Genomic DNA, 15,068 nt, shown 5'->3' with positions numbered 1-15,068 from the left:
TTTTATTGGAAAAAAAAAATTACATTTCACTTATACACCATGAAAATACTGAATTGTGTGTTATTTCCATAAGAAGAGGTTGAGACTTTCACAAGAAAACCACATTCTTTATTACAGCGTTACTCCACGAGATGAGGTTCTGGTGGCATCTGCACTGGGCGTTTTCACTAAACAGTAGAGCAGGACTAAATGTGCTTTGGGAAAAACCCTAAATATTGGCCTCTTCCAGATGCTACTCCCCGTTGAAGACATAGTTTTGGTCCATCTACGACCATATGGACCATCATTTGCTAGTACTGAATCATTTCTGAATTAGAGACAAATCTCAAACTTCCTCTACTCACTTAGATCTTAGGCAAACTCATGGCTGTTCCCTCCCCTCCATTTTTAATAATCTTGATTTGTATTTCCCATTCAGCCAGCTAAAAGCCTATTAAAAATGTCATATAGGCTGTCACCCTGCCATCTTCCAGAAAGAAAACAATACTGAAGGGGATACGTTGCGCTGACAATCACTAAGAGCTAATGACAGGATCACTGGATGGTGCTAAATTCCCCAGCGTTTCCTTCCATCACCGCATCGCCAGCAACAAGCCCCACAGTTTTCTTCCCTCACAAGGCACGTATTCACATACAGCGCATATTAGGCACGTGAATACATGTGCTGCGCTAAATGCAGGCCACAGGACGGGGGTACTTGTCTGCAGGTGGTATCCCAGTGACATTTGTCACAGGCGTACCACAAGAAGCGTGCTGTGCTCCAAGCCAGCCGGGACACGCTGTATCACATCGCTCAGAATGGCATCTTCTGAAAAACCCCTTCTAGAATTCTCTGAACTAGAGACCTTTGGTTGGCAAGATTTAAAAATCTGTAGGCAAAAAATAAATACTAATGCCACTTAAATTAAATTAAAAAAGGTAACTTCCCTTTTTAATTTGTTTGCTTACTTACATATTTATGTGATTTCTTTCTTTCTTAAAGGGGACGGGGACAAGAAAGAGCCAGACCTGGACAATTCTGACACCACATACATGCTCTGAAAGCGCAATTGAAACCTTCTCCACCTGGATCTTCCCACTAGCGTTCCCTAGTTAGAAAACCGCTTTATTCTATGCTATTTTCTGCTCTGCTAGGCACAAGCATCACACAGATCATTAAGAATGGTCACACAAAATCTTTTAGTACTACAACGGTTTTGCGATACAGGGGATGGGCTGGGTTGAGGACACCAAACTGATTAGTAAATCTGCAGCTCTTCTTTCAGGTACTTAGCTGACAGAAGACTTCTTTTATTCACCACTTACAGCGCAGCTTTGCAGTTATCCTCTGCTTACCCCGCACCCCATTGCCAAGAAAAGAGGCGGCCCCATTCTCCCCCACTTTGTCCAGCTGCATCTTCCCAACCCCTCCCTGGCAGCAGCACAAGTGCTTATCTGTTCCCCGGCTGAGAAGGTTCTGGGAAATAAAGGAGATGAAACCTTACGGGGTTTGGGCTGGATAAATACCTTTGTGTTTTAGCTCCTTCACTTCACTCGTTATGGGGACAGGCAAGTACCAGCACAAGTGACTGGAGAGGAAGGGTTCGGGTGCAGTTTTATGGTGTAGCTGAGCTGAACAAGTTAGTTCTATCACAGCAGCTGATAATTCTCTACCTTTCTTTTCCCAAGAACAAGAGCCTAGCCTGAATCATCTGTATAATTCGCTTCTAGAGTCTCTTGTTCTCCATGGCCTAGAGATGAGGACTAGGGAAATTACACGGCTAAACTAGGTTCCTAAAAGAGGGAGGGGAATGAATACCCTGCTGCCTTACACCGCAGCCAGGAAAGCACTGTGCTGTCCATCACGCGCTTAGAAGCGCGTAGAGTCGTGCTAAACCAGACCTTTGGTACAGCACTTCAAAATGAACAGCCCAACAACTTCACCCAGACCCACCTCATCTCCCACTCGCTCAGAATAACTTCACCGCATTTCCCCCAAGGGAGTGTGCAGGCAAAACAGTCCCTCTGCCACCGCCGCGGGTATACTGCACCCACAGATTCCCTGGGGAGGAAAAGGCAGGCAGAGCGAAGCATGCAAAACATAGCTGCTCCCATCCATAGCCTCGCTCCTCGACAATGCATTATTAATCTCAGTGATCTTTCTCTTGCTAACTCAGCAAAGCAGAAATACTTCTCTTTTAACATACCCAGAACTTGGGAACTCTTGAGATAAAAACTTCCGATGAATTATCCTCTGCTTTTGACAGTAATGATCTATCTGTTAGTGTGGTGAGGATACTGCCATGTTTCTTAAAAGAGACGTAATAAATGACGCTCAGTTTTTTTGATGACCAACCATTGCAGTAGGAGCACAACATTCAGCGGACGGCCATGCTCCGCAAAGTGATTTACATTGCAGACCCTTCCACTTGCTAGACAGCGCCCAAATGACAACCAAAAAAATAAATATATCTAGACGGTTCTGCTTTAGCCCTGGTCTCCCAGCAATAAGAAACAAAGACTCAAGTAGAGCAAGACGAAAAAAATCACGCTCTGCTTTTCAAACATGCTAATGGCTTGCCTTCTGACTGAATGGGATTTTGTTGGTAACCCAGCTCCTCTGAAAGCCAATACACTTATGCATTTAAATTTAGAGCATCCTACTAAAATTATTCACGTCATTACAACTGACAAACTACAGGGGGAAAAAAGTCTTTACTTTCTCCCATTTAGCCCACTCATCTCTCTCTTGCACGCGTTCAGCACAAGCTATGAAGATAGCTCGGCCGGGTTCGTAAAACATGAATTAGTTTTGTTCCACTCTCTCGACTTGTCCCTTTATAAGTCGCTATTAAGGCCCTGTAAGATCCCTCAGTCTTATTTAATTAAACAAGCAAATGTATTTGGTATTTTATTCCAATGCAAAATCTAAATTTCAGGCTTATGCCACAACTTACCTGATTTTATAACGCATAAGGTAGCAATATTTAGGGTTTTCTTTGTAAATAATGGTATCTACCATCCTGTTGCCTCTCTCTACGATTAAGCGTACAAGCCTTACTGCAGAAAGAACTCATAACCGCCAACCAGAAAAATACACAAACACTACAAAAGCCTACAATTTCATTAGAAATTAAATCATTTGCTATTAAACAGAACTCCACTGTTTTTCTGGCATAGAAGTCATTGAATTACTACATACGCCTCGAGGACAATCATTAAGATGTGTAAACATATAACAGGTCTACCTAGTCAGTACAAAGCACCACACAAACTTTAAATACAAAGAAAGTTTGCTCATAAATATTTTTTTGTTTAACAATTCAGCACTAAAAAAATATTACTTAAAAAGGCATCTTTTATTAAGTTATTCAGTTTGTCCAGGGCTGGTGGGGTTGTACTATCCCGACTATATTACAGCCACCTGACTTTTTTTTCGCCAAACATTTTACTTTTCTGGAAGAAAAGGCTATGTGTGGCTGGGACCCAAAGCTTCAGCACAATCTATAAAAATAGAATTCTTTAAGACCTTCTGCTCACATCCTGAAGGCCTACACAGCCAGCCCCCAAATTCTGTTTCCCACCCCCACCATATTGCAAATAAAGCTTCAACATACACACACACACACAGAGTACATGTATTACACTCTTCTACACACAGATTTTTCTAAATAGCAATGCAACCACAAGGGCAGTAGGGAAGGAATACATGTGATGTAACATATGGCACAGCCTTCTCATATTGCTGGTTTTCTCCGAGTCATGTGCTGCCCTATTCACTGCTCTGCAAACTGTGGATTTATTACTGCTATGCGCACCGTGGAGGCACCCAGTCAGGAACGCGGGCTTATCTAGGAGCATGCTTGGGAATTTGCCTCGAGGTCCGTTGCTGCTGGAGCAGTAAAAGCACCAAACTGGTGGCTGGTGGCGCTGGGGCTGGCACCTGGCACTGGTTTCCTGGTGAAGCAGACGGGAGCTTTCCTAGGCTGTTGCATGCCAAACCGCGTTCTTCTCTTCTGGAAAATGTGAGAACTAGCTTGGGCTCTCCTGAAAAAGTGTGCTAACTATAGCAGCTCCCTTGCGTTCTGCATTCAACGCCCTTCGCCAGGCGCTTAAGGGCAACACTCCTCCAGTTCCTGATGGAATTTTGTGGATCTGCCTTAAGTCTGCTCCTGCATGCATGTATAAACTCGCTGCTTTATTCATCTATTTAAAAGAGAAGAGCTATTTTCAGGGCCGTGACTGAACATCTCAAAGCTTAGTTTCCATGGTTGACATGTGCCTTTAATGGACGTGTTTTAGAAAGCTACAAAACTGTTCAGCAGTAGGCTCTCACTTACCAGAAGCAAATGTCTTTCATGAAGAACAGGTCTCTGAATAATCTTATCCTGTGGCTCTAATGGGAGTTGAATGACTAGTCCATGAGCCGATAAGGCTGCAATGGGATATAAAAGAAGGCGTTGTGTTTCCACTTATGAAGCAATATTTTGGTTTCAGAGTGACCAAAATTTGTAACGCGTCTCAGCTTCTAAAAGTACTCTTTAAATGGGCAAGGACCTTTACTCAGGAGAGGTGGTTTTCTATAGTATAAATATAAGCCAGACTCCGCCCCCGGGCATAAGCATAATGATGCAGCACCCTCTCCAAAACCCAGTGCGCTCATTAAACCGCATGCCTACTCTCTTCCTCTTGCAAAACCCTGCCACAGCAGAGACGCTGCAGAGTACTGACAGAAGCACTTGTTCTGACATGCAGGAACAATTGCTTCCTACTATATAGTCTTGTATGCTCTAACCTACGTAGGAAGATAAAAATTACTCCGTGAAGGGGAGTGCAGCTAAACGCTGCACATGAAAGAGACCTCTTATCCCAAGGCCCCCTTCTCACCTTGTATGCAGGAATAAAGAGCACTACACAGAGAGGTTCTACACCTGAAAGTAAGAGGCATATGAGAGCTGTGGTGCAGAATGCCTGCAGTTGTCTTCCCATGAAACTTCTTTAAAAAAACCCAAAAAATAAGACAACAAGGATGTTACTCAATTCCACATACCTACTCTCTTACAGTGAGGTGACTACAGCACACAAATGTGCAGTCTTCCATCAGCTACCCTTTTCCTAGACTAAGATATAACTAAGGAAACATCCACTTTATTCAGCAAATCTACCGAACTGTTCTTGTTCTGTTTAATTCCGAAATGATTAACATATTCAAAAATAGGATCTAACAATTTGTCTGTGCGGGGTATATTAAATGTAGATACTTTTATTACAATCTTCCTTGCCACATATTTTAAAATAAATCAATACAATCACCATAACAGTCTCAGACAACAAATTAACACCACCCAATCAAGACACAGTTAAGACACTCAAACAGGCAGTATGAGTAGCTGGAAATCTTGGTCCTCCGATTCTTTTGTATAGCACATTGATTATAGATTTCTCTCTCTTATGATAAAAATCACCAAACAAACATTAACAATTCATACTGTGGATTTCTTAAACGTTTTTATCAACTGTGAATAGCATTGATTTTAGCACAATGTCTTTACGCACGTCTCCCGAAGAGGTACATGGGAATTTTAAGCGTGTAGAGACTAATCTGGGCCCAGAATAGAGTAGATCATTTGTAAACAACTTTTGGTCTCTCCTGCACAATGGCTCTGCAAATGAGCGCACCTGCAGTAATCAAAATGGCTGACCACATACACTGGAAAGTTCATTCTAGAAAAAAGGGATCCAACACAAATTACTCCCAGTAAGTGAAAAGAACGAACGGTGGGGATGTCGACTGGACACAAATACAAAGCATTCACCGCTCCCATGCGTACATGACGCTTCAGCACTAGAAGGAAGCGTCCTTTGCTGCTACCTTCACACGCACACGTGGGAGTACGCGTGGCAGTGAAGTCAGCAGTCCCTAACTGGTGAATGCTGGACTGGTGGGTTACAGACACCTGTCATGCTGTTAGGATGGTCATGGGAGATTATCCATTAGTTATTGACTCCACTCTCTGGACTAAAGTGCTTGTTCTTCTGTAATCAGTTGGGACCTAAACTAGTTTAGGCTAACCATTTTTCTTTACCTACGGACCTACAAGTGGATCAGACAACCCTGATAAGTCCCCTCCAAGCCCTTAAATAAATAGTGGGCAGCTGTCTAATACTGAGATACTTTCCAGCTGCACCAGAAAGACAGTAGGAACTCAGAAATAGATACAGATATTATATGCAGGAGGAGAAGAGGGAATAAAAGACTGGAAAGGACTGTGCTGAGTCTTTGAATTTTGTTCTGGAAACATTATGAAAAAGCACTGTGTAACTGAACAAATAAAAAATGCATCCAGGTATTAAGTATGTATATCTTGACATTTAAAAATACCTGTTAGCCTGTTGTGACTACAAAATGTAAGCTACATAATTTATTTACAGATAACGTGTGATGTTTGTTTCTGGCAAGAGATGTTAAGCCCAATTCTTCACTGAAGACATAAACCTGACCTAATGTAGATCAGGTCAGTGGGAGTTTAAAACAGGTATTATAGTAGCAACTCCCAGGGACTCAAGCAGAAGCAACTAGCAGCCCATCGCTACAGAATCCAGCTATTGCCAAATATGAACTTCTGCAAATCGAGCACATTTAAAAAAAAAAGATACTAAACATGGATATGTCTCAGATTCTGAGGAAGGTGTGAATTACTGAACTGATCCATTCTTTGAAGCAGTTATAACAGGTATAAGCTGCTCCAACAAACATATAACTTTCTTTTTTATGGCAAGATCACGGTTCATTATGGTTTACAGATAAAACCTTGTTTGCAAAGTAGGTTTAAGTTTCCTAAATTCCAAGCTTCTTTATTTCAGAGAAAACCAGCCCTTGCCTTTCTCTCAATTCCCTTGTGAAAGTCTATTTTTTTTTAGTGGCAAAAAAAATTGTGCCATCTCACTGAAAGGGCTTTTCTGTAATACATGCTTGCAACAGGTAGGGTTTCTTTGACAGCAAATTTTGACAGTGCACACTTATTGTTGCTTTAAAAAAAAATTAAAAGGCCAGTTTTGAGTCTCCCTCTCCTGTTGATCCCCTAGTATGAAGAAATGAGGAACCCCAATTTTGCACTGCACTAGTGCAGGGATGGCCACCATACGGCTCTCAGTTTGGCCCCATGCAGCTCCCAAGCCAGGCCCTGTTACGAGACTGGCAATGAATCTAATGCTGGTGCAGGGGTGCTGGGTAATCCACAGCCCTGGCTATAGGAGATGGTGACCAGGAGCCACTTCCAGACCCATCCGAGATCTATGCCAGAGCCATGGGACCAGAGAAATCGAATGTCATTTACTGCATGTGAACTGCTCCTGGAATTCATCTAAATCTTGGCAACCTGAGGGACACAGTAGAGGTCTCAAAGCTTGGCCACCTGAAGATTTTTGTATGTGACCCACAGGAGCTGCAAAACTGGATACAGCTGCCTGAGGGTGTCAAGCATAATGGCGCAAAGTCAACCATGACATGTACAGGCAGGAAAGTTCAGTATGTTGATCCCTTCTTCCCAAGAGGATGGTAGGGATTATACGCTTCCATGTGAAATAGTCTGATTTTAAAAGATAAATTAACTCCTAGTTATGTTTGGAATATGGCATGCAACACTTCTTTAATCAATGCTAGAAACAGTTCAAATCCTTTTGCGTTTAACTGTTGAAATGCATCCCCAGATACAGTATTTAAATACCTTTGCTGAAAGCAACTATCTTAAAAAAGGCAACTGTACACCTGGCACAAGTGCCCAAGCAAAAAGCAGCTTATCTAAAAAGGGAGCAAATTATTAATACTCACCTATTTCCCAGCCTATCTAGAAGTTTGTGTCTCAGGAAGAAAAAAAGAATATTTGCATCAATTCAAAAATACAGCGCTGCAAAGAAAGGCAATTTGTCGTACTTCATAGAACTGTTGAGGTTGGAAGGGACCTCTGGAGATCACCTAGTCCAACCCCACTGCGCAGGCAGGGTCAAGTACAGCAGGTTGCCCAGGGCCATGTTCAGTCAGGTTTTGTACATCTCCAAGGATGGAGACTCTACAACCTCCCTGGGCAACCAGTGCCAGCATTTGATCACCCTCACAGTGAATTATATTTTTCTAATGATTAAACAGAACTTCCTGTATTTCAATTTGTGCCCGTTGCTGGCTATCCCTTCACTGGGCACCACTGAGAAGAGCCTGGCTCCTCCTTCTTCACTGCTTCCCATCATATATTTATAGAGACTGTTAAGATAGTCCACGTCTTTTGACATGTTGGATATCAGCCATGAACTCATCTCTGTTACTGACTGCTAATTTTAGCAACTGTTCATATCACCAAAATTATTATTGCTAGAAAGTTATTTCATGGCAGTGGTTACTAAAAACTGTGGCAGTAGAGTCACGTTTTGTAGGTCATTTCGGGGTGTGGGGGTGTGTGGGGGTGTGTCCCTTAAAATTCTCAAGTCATATGAATTTTATTTCCATTTTTAATGCCAAATGCATGAGAGGAAATAAAATTATTATTAGTTGTTGAGAGTGAAATCTTGAAGTTTGCCTCTTATATTTACTGCAAAACATGTTCACCTCTTAAATTTAATTTCCTTCAGAGATGCTGCAGATGAGGGATTTCAGAAATGTATTCATTATAAATCTTACTCTATGAAAAAATCTATTCTGCTAAAAATTCACCTTAAGGACCTCTTCTACTAGGTGAAACCAATTAACTTTTACAATGGCATAAAATCCACAAAAATGGTGGAATAAGCGAAGACTTCAGGGGCCAAAGCAATCCCCAAACCAGCTCTTTTGGGGACTCCCAAGCTATGCAAGTGATACTATCAGTTAGGCAGGGGTGATGAGGAAGATGCAGGAAAGGGACATACCCACAAGTGAGTTTCTTGAGGTAAGCAAGAAAACCTCAACCCTTTCCTCTAACGCAAATTTGCTTCGTGTCACTGCAAGCAGAAACGCAGTTTTAACCTTCTGATGCTGTCTGAGACAAATAAAGCCCATCAACTGAATTTGGATTTAACAACACATTAAACATCATCTTGGGAGAAGCAAGAACCTCAGTCCCACATAGAAATCATATGGAAGTATGAGTGGTCAGTACATGTCAGTATATCTGCCCTAAGGGTATAATATGTGTCTGTGATGTACAGGGTGCTGAAATTATTAAGAATCCCATTTTGAAGCCTTACGAAGCAGAATTTTAAAATAAAGAAGCATTAATGATAACGCATTTCTGCCATCTCTAATCAGCGTAGGCTGCAGAGACATTATGAACAAACTCATTTTGCATGTTTCATCGCATTTGGTAAACATGTGTAACTTACTAAACCTTACTAAACTAGAAATATTACTTTTACCACATTGCTCCATTAATAAGCCTGCCAGTAGTGCTCACTATTGTTAAGTGGAAGCGCCCCCCAAGTAGTTTGTAAATACATCCACCCATGAAGAACAAACTAGAGTAGCCAGCTTTCAGGGTAAGAGCTGCTTTCTCTTTCGTCCTTACAGAATGCTTGTCCTTAGATAAAAACTAAACAAAGAATCAAAGCTGGCCTCGGAGGTAGAACTACAAACTTCTAATCAGTGCTACTGAATAAAGATATTATCTGATTAATTAAGATGTTTCTGGAGCAGCTTTTGGAAGAAAATCATGTGGGCACCCACAGATTAGCAGTATTAGAAATAAGCAGACAGTACCTACAGAAACTGAAACTGTGCAGCTGTTCATAGACAAGAAACAGGAGCAGTTATCAGTAACATGAATGACACCTCAAGGTCACTTCAGAGTACTTAAATGCCAAACATCTTCAAAGTACTCCTACACACAACCAGAGCTCTGTGTGTAGTTCTAACCCTGCTTAGTTTCATAGCAGCTGAGATACTGAATACCAGAGTAGGTAACCAGATATCTCCAGGAAAAGGGAGCTTTGAGCCAGCTCCACTGGCACTAGATGCCATCTTGAAATATATTTTCCAGACAGTCAAGCATTCCATTAGCAAATTCACATCTAAAGTCTTTGGCAAGGCAGGAACATTGTACTCTCTTGCCCTGGGTAATTACAAAGATTAAGTGAATTTTGACAGCCATTTTGATACCTGGTAATATGCTTCAATGCACGCTAATTGTTTTATTTTTAAAACTGAGCAAGGCCAGCACATATGTTTTAGAGTGGATATCTGCCTATGCTGGGCACTAGTTCATGAAAGTCAGGTTTCTGTCACAGATCTAAGGCAAATATTACAATTTACAGGAAAGAAATGAGGACATCAATACATTGTGCGTTATTGGAGACGTACAGCCTTTATAACACGGTGGCTTTCACTATGATCTCTGGGTTTTCTATGTCCTTTTTGCTTTGGACCATTCTCAGTTCCAGCTGGGCTGAGTTTGGTTTGTTTCCTTCTCCAGCTTGTGCTAGAAAGATGACATCAGAATGGCATTAAAAACAGCAGTATAAAAAGCGACAAGTTACATTGTTCTGTTACCCCACTGTTTTCCTACCCTCCTCCCCAATCTCTCTTACTGCCCCCTGCTAAAGGCTTCCGAAGTGGAAGATCCAGGTCAGCACTGTGATTTCTTATCACCCCTGTTCTGCACCTCTCTCCAGGAAAGAAACACAGCTCTGTGGTTATTAGAAAGTGGCAGACATGCTCCAGGAACCCACAGATCCCATCTGGATCTCCTTAGGAAATGAAAGACACGGGAACTCCAAGGGGAGAGAAGCTGAAAAAAAAAAATTTCTCTTCACACGGCCAACACAGCAAACAGACAGTTTATTATTAGTTGATAAACCCTTCCCAATACTAAACACACGCACTCAAAGGGAAAGTGAACTAGCTACACTTAAAACAGAAGCTCTCTTGCATGTCAAACAAGTTCTTCCACCACTGTTTTGCAAAGCAGTCAAGTGCAGTCAGCACAACTGTAGTCCCACTACAAGCTGAACAGTGACATCTTCAGTCGGGTGTTGTCAAAAATAGGCTTGGAGGACAGAGTCAGGAACGTGCACTCACAAGAGTACCAAGCTCTCATTCTGTAAATTCTCTGGCTGCTTCTGCACTAAGGGATGCCTTTAGTCAGGAAACCCAGAAAGCTTTTTGACCAGTACTTAAGGGGTAGTTACAAAGAAGATGGAGACTCCCTTTTTACAAGGAGTCACATGGAGAGGACAAGGGGGAATGGACACAAATTGCTCTTGGGGAGATTCCGATTGGACACCAGAGGGAAATTTTTCACACTGAGGACAGTCAACCATTGGCATAATCTCCCCAGGGAAGTGGTTGACTTGGCCACGTTGGACACCTTCAAGAGTCGGCTGGACAGGGTGCTGGGCCATCTTGTCTAGACTGCGCTCTTCCTAGAAAGGTTGGACTAGATGATCCCTGAGGTCCCTTCCAACCTGGGATTCTGTGAATGTTTCTTCTGATGCAAATCCAGACAGAACAACGGAACAACGTTTGAATGAATTACCTTTTGCACTCTTAATGGTCCTTTGCAGAACATGTTGCATGGCTGACACAGTCTTTTCACACGCCACCTGCATTAACACAATATATTCACATTTTAGTAAAGTTTCAGTTGCCTAGTTTAATAATATTATTCCAAAAACACTGCTATTAAGAGACAAACATGACTAACAATGCAAACAGATCACAACTATGTAATGTAGAGTTTGGGAAAAAAAATTTTAGACTCTCTTAATTCTCCCAAAATGGGTATTAGAAACCGTACACCCATATCGAGGACTACGTGCTAAAGGGAAAGAAACAGAAAAATAGATCTGATAACATTTTTTACCCTCACTTCAAAATAAGCACAGAAAATCATTTATTACAAACATGCACACAGTCTCTCTCTCTCTAGAGAGGAGAACATCTTATTTCATAAAATTACAAAATCCATGTAACTGAAATGCGACTGTCTGAAGTTGTACAAGCTAAAATATTTTGGCAAAAGGGAAATTCAGCCTTTTTTCCTCTGAGATGAGGGAAAAAAGCCAAACCAAAAGACAGTCTTTAAATAATGTCAATAGATTAAAACTAATTTATAAAAAAAAGAAACAGTCTAAACTTGCAGAGAGACAAATAACTTCTCCCACACCTTCAAGTTGTTTGGATGCTTATGTGTCCACGCCAAAAGCATAGCAGCAAACAAGTCTCCTGTTCCAACAAAGACAGCATCTACTTTAGGAGACTCCACTCGAATTCTTTGTGTCATCTTGGTACCATCTGCTGCAGCTACAACACAGACAGACAGTTAAGTAACAGACCCAGCAATTAATACAACAGCATTTACTATAACTTAAAAGTGATCGCCAGATTTGAATTATTTTGTTGTTTGGAATGTAAAGATGCTAACAAGTATTGTAAACTTTGTACCAGCTCCTGTAAAAAGGTGCAACCTTTCAAAACTTTGCCAAGTTGGGATAGCATTTACAACTTAAATACTGTACGTACTTCACTTAGGAGGGAGCAGGTAGCTAGCACCTTCATTTTCATGAAGGCTTGAGAGCCACCTATTTTCATTTAGACAGCAACAGCAGCTTGCTCAGGAAACCGCATATTTATGGAGACTACTGATCCTAGATAGAACATCCCAAACCATAATCTAGAGTATCTCTAGCTTGTATGGAGGCAGAAGAGCAGCTGTAAACGTGAGCAGAGAATCTCTGATCCACATGCCATATTGTAATCACCACTGGAATGACCAGACTTATTCCAAACCTGGCATGTACTGAGTGCTAAGACCACCTGAGTGATTCTTAGTGGAATCTGTTTTAAATATCAAGGCTTTTTTGGTCTCTCAGCAGTCCAGAATGTGATGCTTACATTTATATCCCTTAGATGAACAAGAAAATGAGATCATCTACCATCCCACATAGCTATGCCCTTCTCAGCTAAAACGTCCTGTGACAGTCCAAACACACTGTGAATCTTGGTGATGGTATAGAAAGGGATATAAAGAAGAAGCAGGACATTTTACAACCTATCAGGGGAGGATCAGTCTGCTAGCAGGACAGTGTAACTTTTCATAAAAGCTTTCAAAACATTCAAGTTCCTGTTTCATACCACTACTACTTGTCAGGGCCACTACTAGGGGCTTCAACAGTGCTGATCAAACTCACCTAGGACATCCTCCACCCACACACCCTCTGCCCACTTGCCCAGCAGCTGCACAGAAGTTCAGGCCCAGGTGCAAGCAGGAGCTATGTTGTAGGTGTACCTGTGTACAGCCCTGCTGTCATGATTTACTGATTGGATTTTCCAGATTAATCTCACACCTGGCTTATCTCACCTTTCTCTGATGATCACTGGACTGTCAATGGCACCTCTCTGCCATCACCACCCTTGTTCTGCTCACCTTATTCAGATACTATGGCCCTGTGCCCTGTTGGTGAGGGCAGTGCTCTGTCCATGCTATGATCACGCTCAGCTCCCAGGTCTCTTCCTTCATGGAGCAGCCCCATTCTTACTGCTCTCTGATATTACTGTAGAGAAGCTCACTTAAGGATCTAAGCTCCTTCCATGCGCTACAGATGTGTCTGATGAAACTCCTTCTTAAAAAAGTAACTGAAAGCATGGAACAGGTTAAAAGAAAGTTTAATGAAGGAGTTAATGACTCACTTTTTCTGTGGCTTCCCAGAGCCATTAGGTAGTCGTTTCCTAGAGGTGCCTGTAGATCTGAGCTTGTGATCACCACAGTCTCTGGTCCCATGGCATGAAGCATATCCATTACCTTTCCATGTGCAAAAACCCAGGAATTAGTGACTGCAATGTGTGTTGATTAAACCTTGCATCATTCGTAGTACCGAGGATTTTTGACAAGCACCTTATTTTGGCATCTTTTGTAAAAAGAAGAAACAGCTTCTACTCAAAGAATTAACTTGATTAGGGGAATTAATTTGAAATAGGGGAATCAAAACTTCTGTATTTAAACATACACACTTGTTAAAACATACAAGCATCTGTGTTTGTATTATCTTTGGATGCTCCTCTGGAAAGAATACTCTGTTTCAGCTGCGATCAGAATTTTTGCCTGCATTGTGTTTTCAGAACATATTATCATAAGATAATGTTTGCTAACTTTAAAAGTTAGCAAAAATAAAGAATTGAAGAGCTGAATCAGAGGCACACGTGCGTCTGTCTCAATCTTCTGTTCTCATTCTGTTTTGAGCCCCAAATTACATCTCTAAATTATGTACCTTTGCAGCTGTATTTCCACTCTGTTTGCTCACTTAAACTCATTAATACTGTGCTTCTGATATCACAACTGGTTACTACAGAAGTGATTTTCATTTCACAGAAGAAAGAATGACTTCAATAATGAGTTTAGCATAAAACACAGATAAAATATTAATATTCCCAGAAGAGTTTAACTAAAAATTCTCTCAGGCTAGCTACAACTCACGAACAGCTGAATGATAAGGATTTATTTCTGCTATATTTTAATTCTCTATTGCTTTTCTTTCTTCTCTAAGCTTCCAAGCTTCCTCAACTGTCTGACCTCTTTGCACAGACATCAGTTAGGCTTTAAAGCAGCAGCAAGTCCACCAGCATATGCTGACATAATCAACCTGTGAAGTAACATTAAACTCAATTTTTCTTCTCAGTCACAATTCACCAAGAACCTAATCACCAGTATTTCCAGTTGTTATATTAATGTAAAGGGGCTAAGTCCTAGGTCATATTTAATTTTATGTTTGGAGACAATACTGTTGTCACTAGTCTTGCTAAAGAAATGAATGAAAACATGTCACCATGGAAATCAATGCCAGAATTCCTACCCCCTCCAAAGGGGACAAATTCCAGCATGGATTATTACTCAGAAAGATAGACCAATATATGACATGCAGCTGGGGAGACAGACAGATTAAAACATAACATCCTGCAAGCAACTATTTTAAATGTTTCCATTCCTAAGTATAATTCCATCTCTTTAGAACAAGATTTTTTAAAACCTGTCACAAGGATGAGCTATCACTCAAATCAGACACTGTCAGAAAACTGCCTTGTAAAATTGTTTAGCACATCCAACTCCTGTTTGCAGCTGAAATATGCAAAC

The 15,068-nt window shown here is 41.3% G+C and overlaps 1 protein-coding gene across 1 annotated transcript in view; it reads right to left on the bottom strand.

The window, feature by feature from the left end:
• Window positions 1-5,149: 5,149 nt before the first annotated feature.
• Window positions 5,150-15,068, bottom strand: part of PDXK (pyridoxal kinase) — a 52,500-nt gene continuing 42,581 nt past the window's right edge. The window contains exons 8-11 of the mRNA XM_064472629.1: window positions 13,631-13,742; window positions 12,108-12,244; window positions 11,478-11,544; window positions 5,150-10,421 (exon numbers count right to left, since the gene is read on the bottom strand). Coding sequence (XP_064328699.1) covers window positions 10,309-10,421; window positions 11,478-11,544; window positions 12,108-12,244; window positions 13,631-13,742 — 429 coding nt within the window. The 3' untranslated portion in view covers window positions 5,150-10,308. The remainder of the gene's footprint in view (window positions 10,422-11,477; window positions 11,545-12,107; window positions 12,245-13,630; window positions 13,743-15,068) is intronic.

This window comes from Phalacrocorax carbo, chromosome 1 (genome assembly GCF_963921805.1).
Source record: "Phalacrocorax carbo chromosome 1, bPhaCar2.1, whole genome shotgun sequence".
Classification (NCBI taxonomy): Eukaryota; Metazoa; Chordata; class Aves; order Suliformes; family Phalacrocoracidae; genus Phalacrocorax; species Phalacrocorax carbo.
The sequence above is the reverse complement of the archived record's forward strand: the minus strand, read 5'-3'. Positions and strand labels throughout refer to the sequence as shown.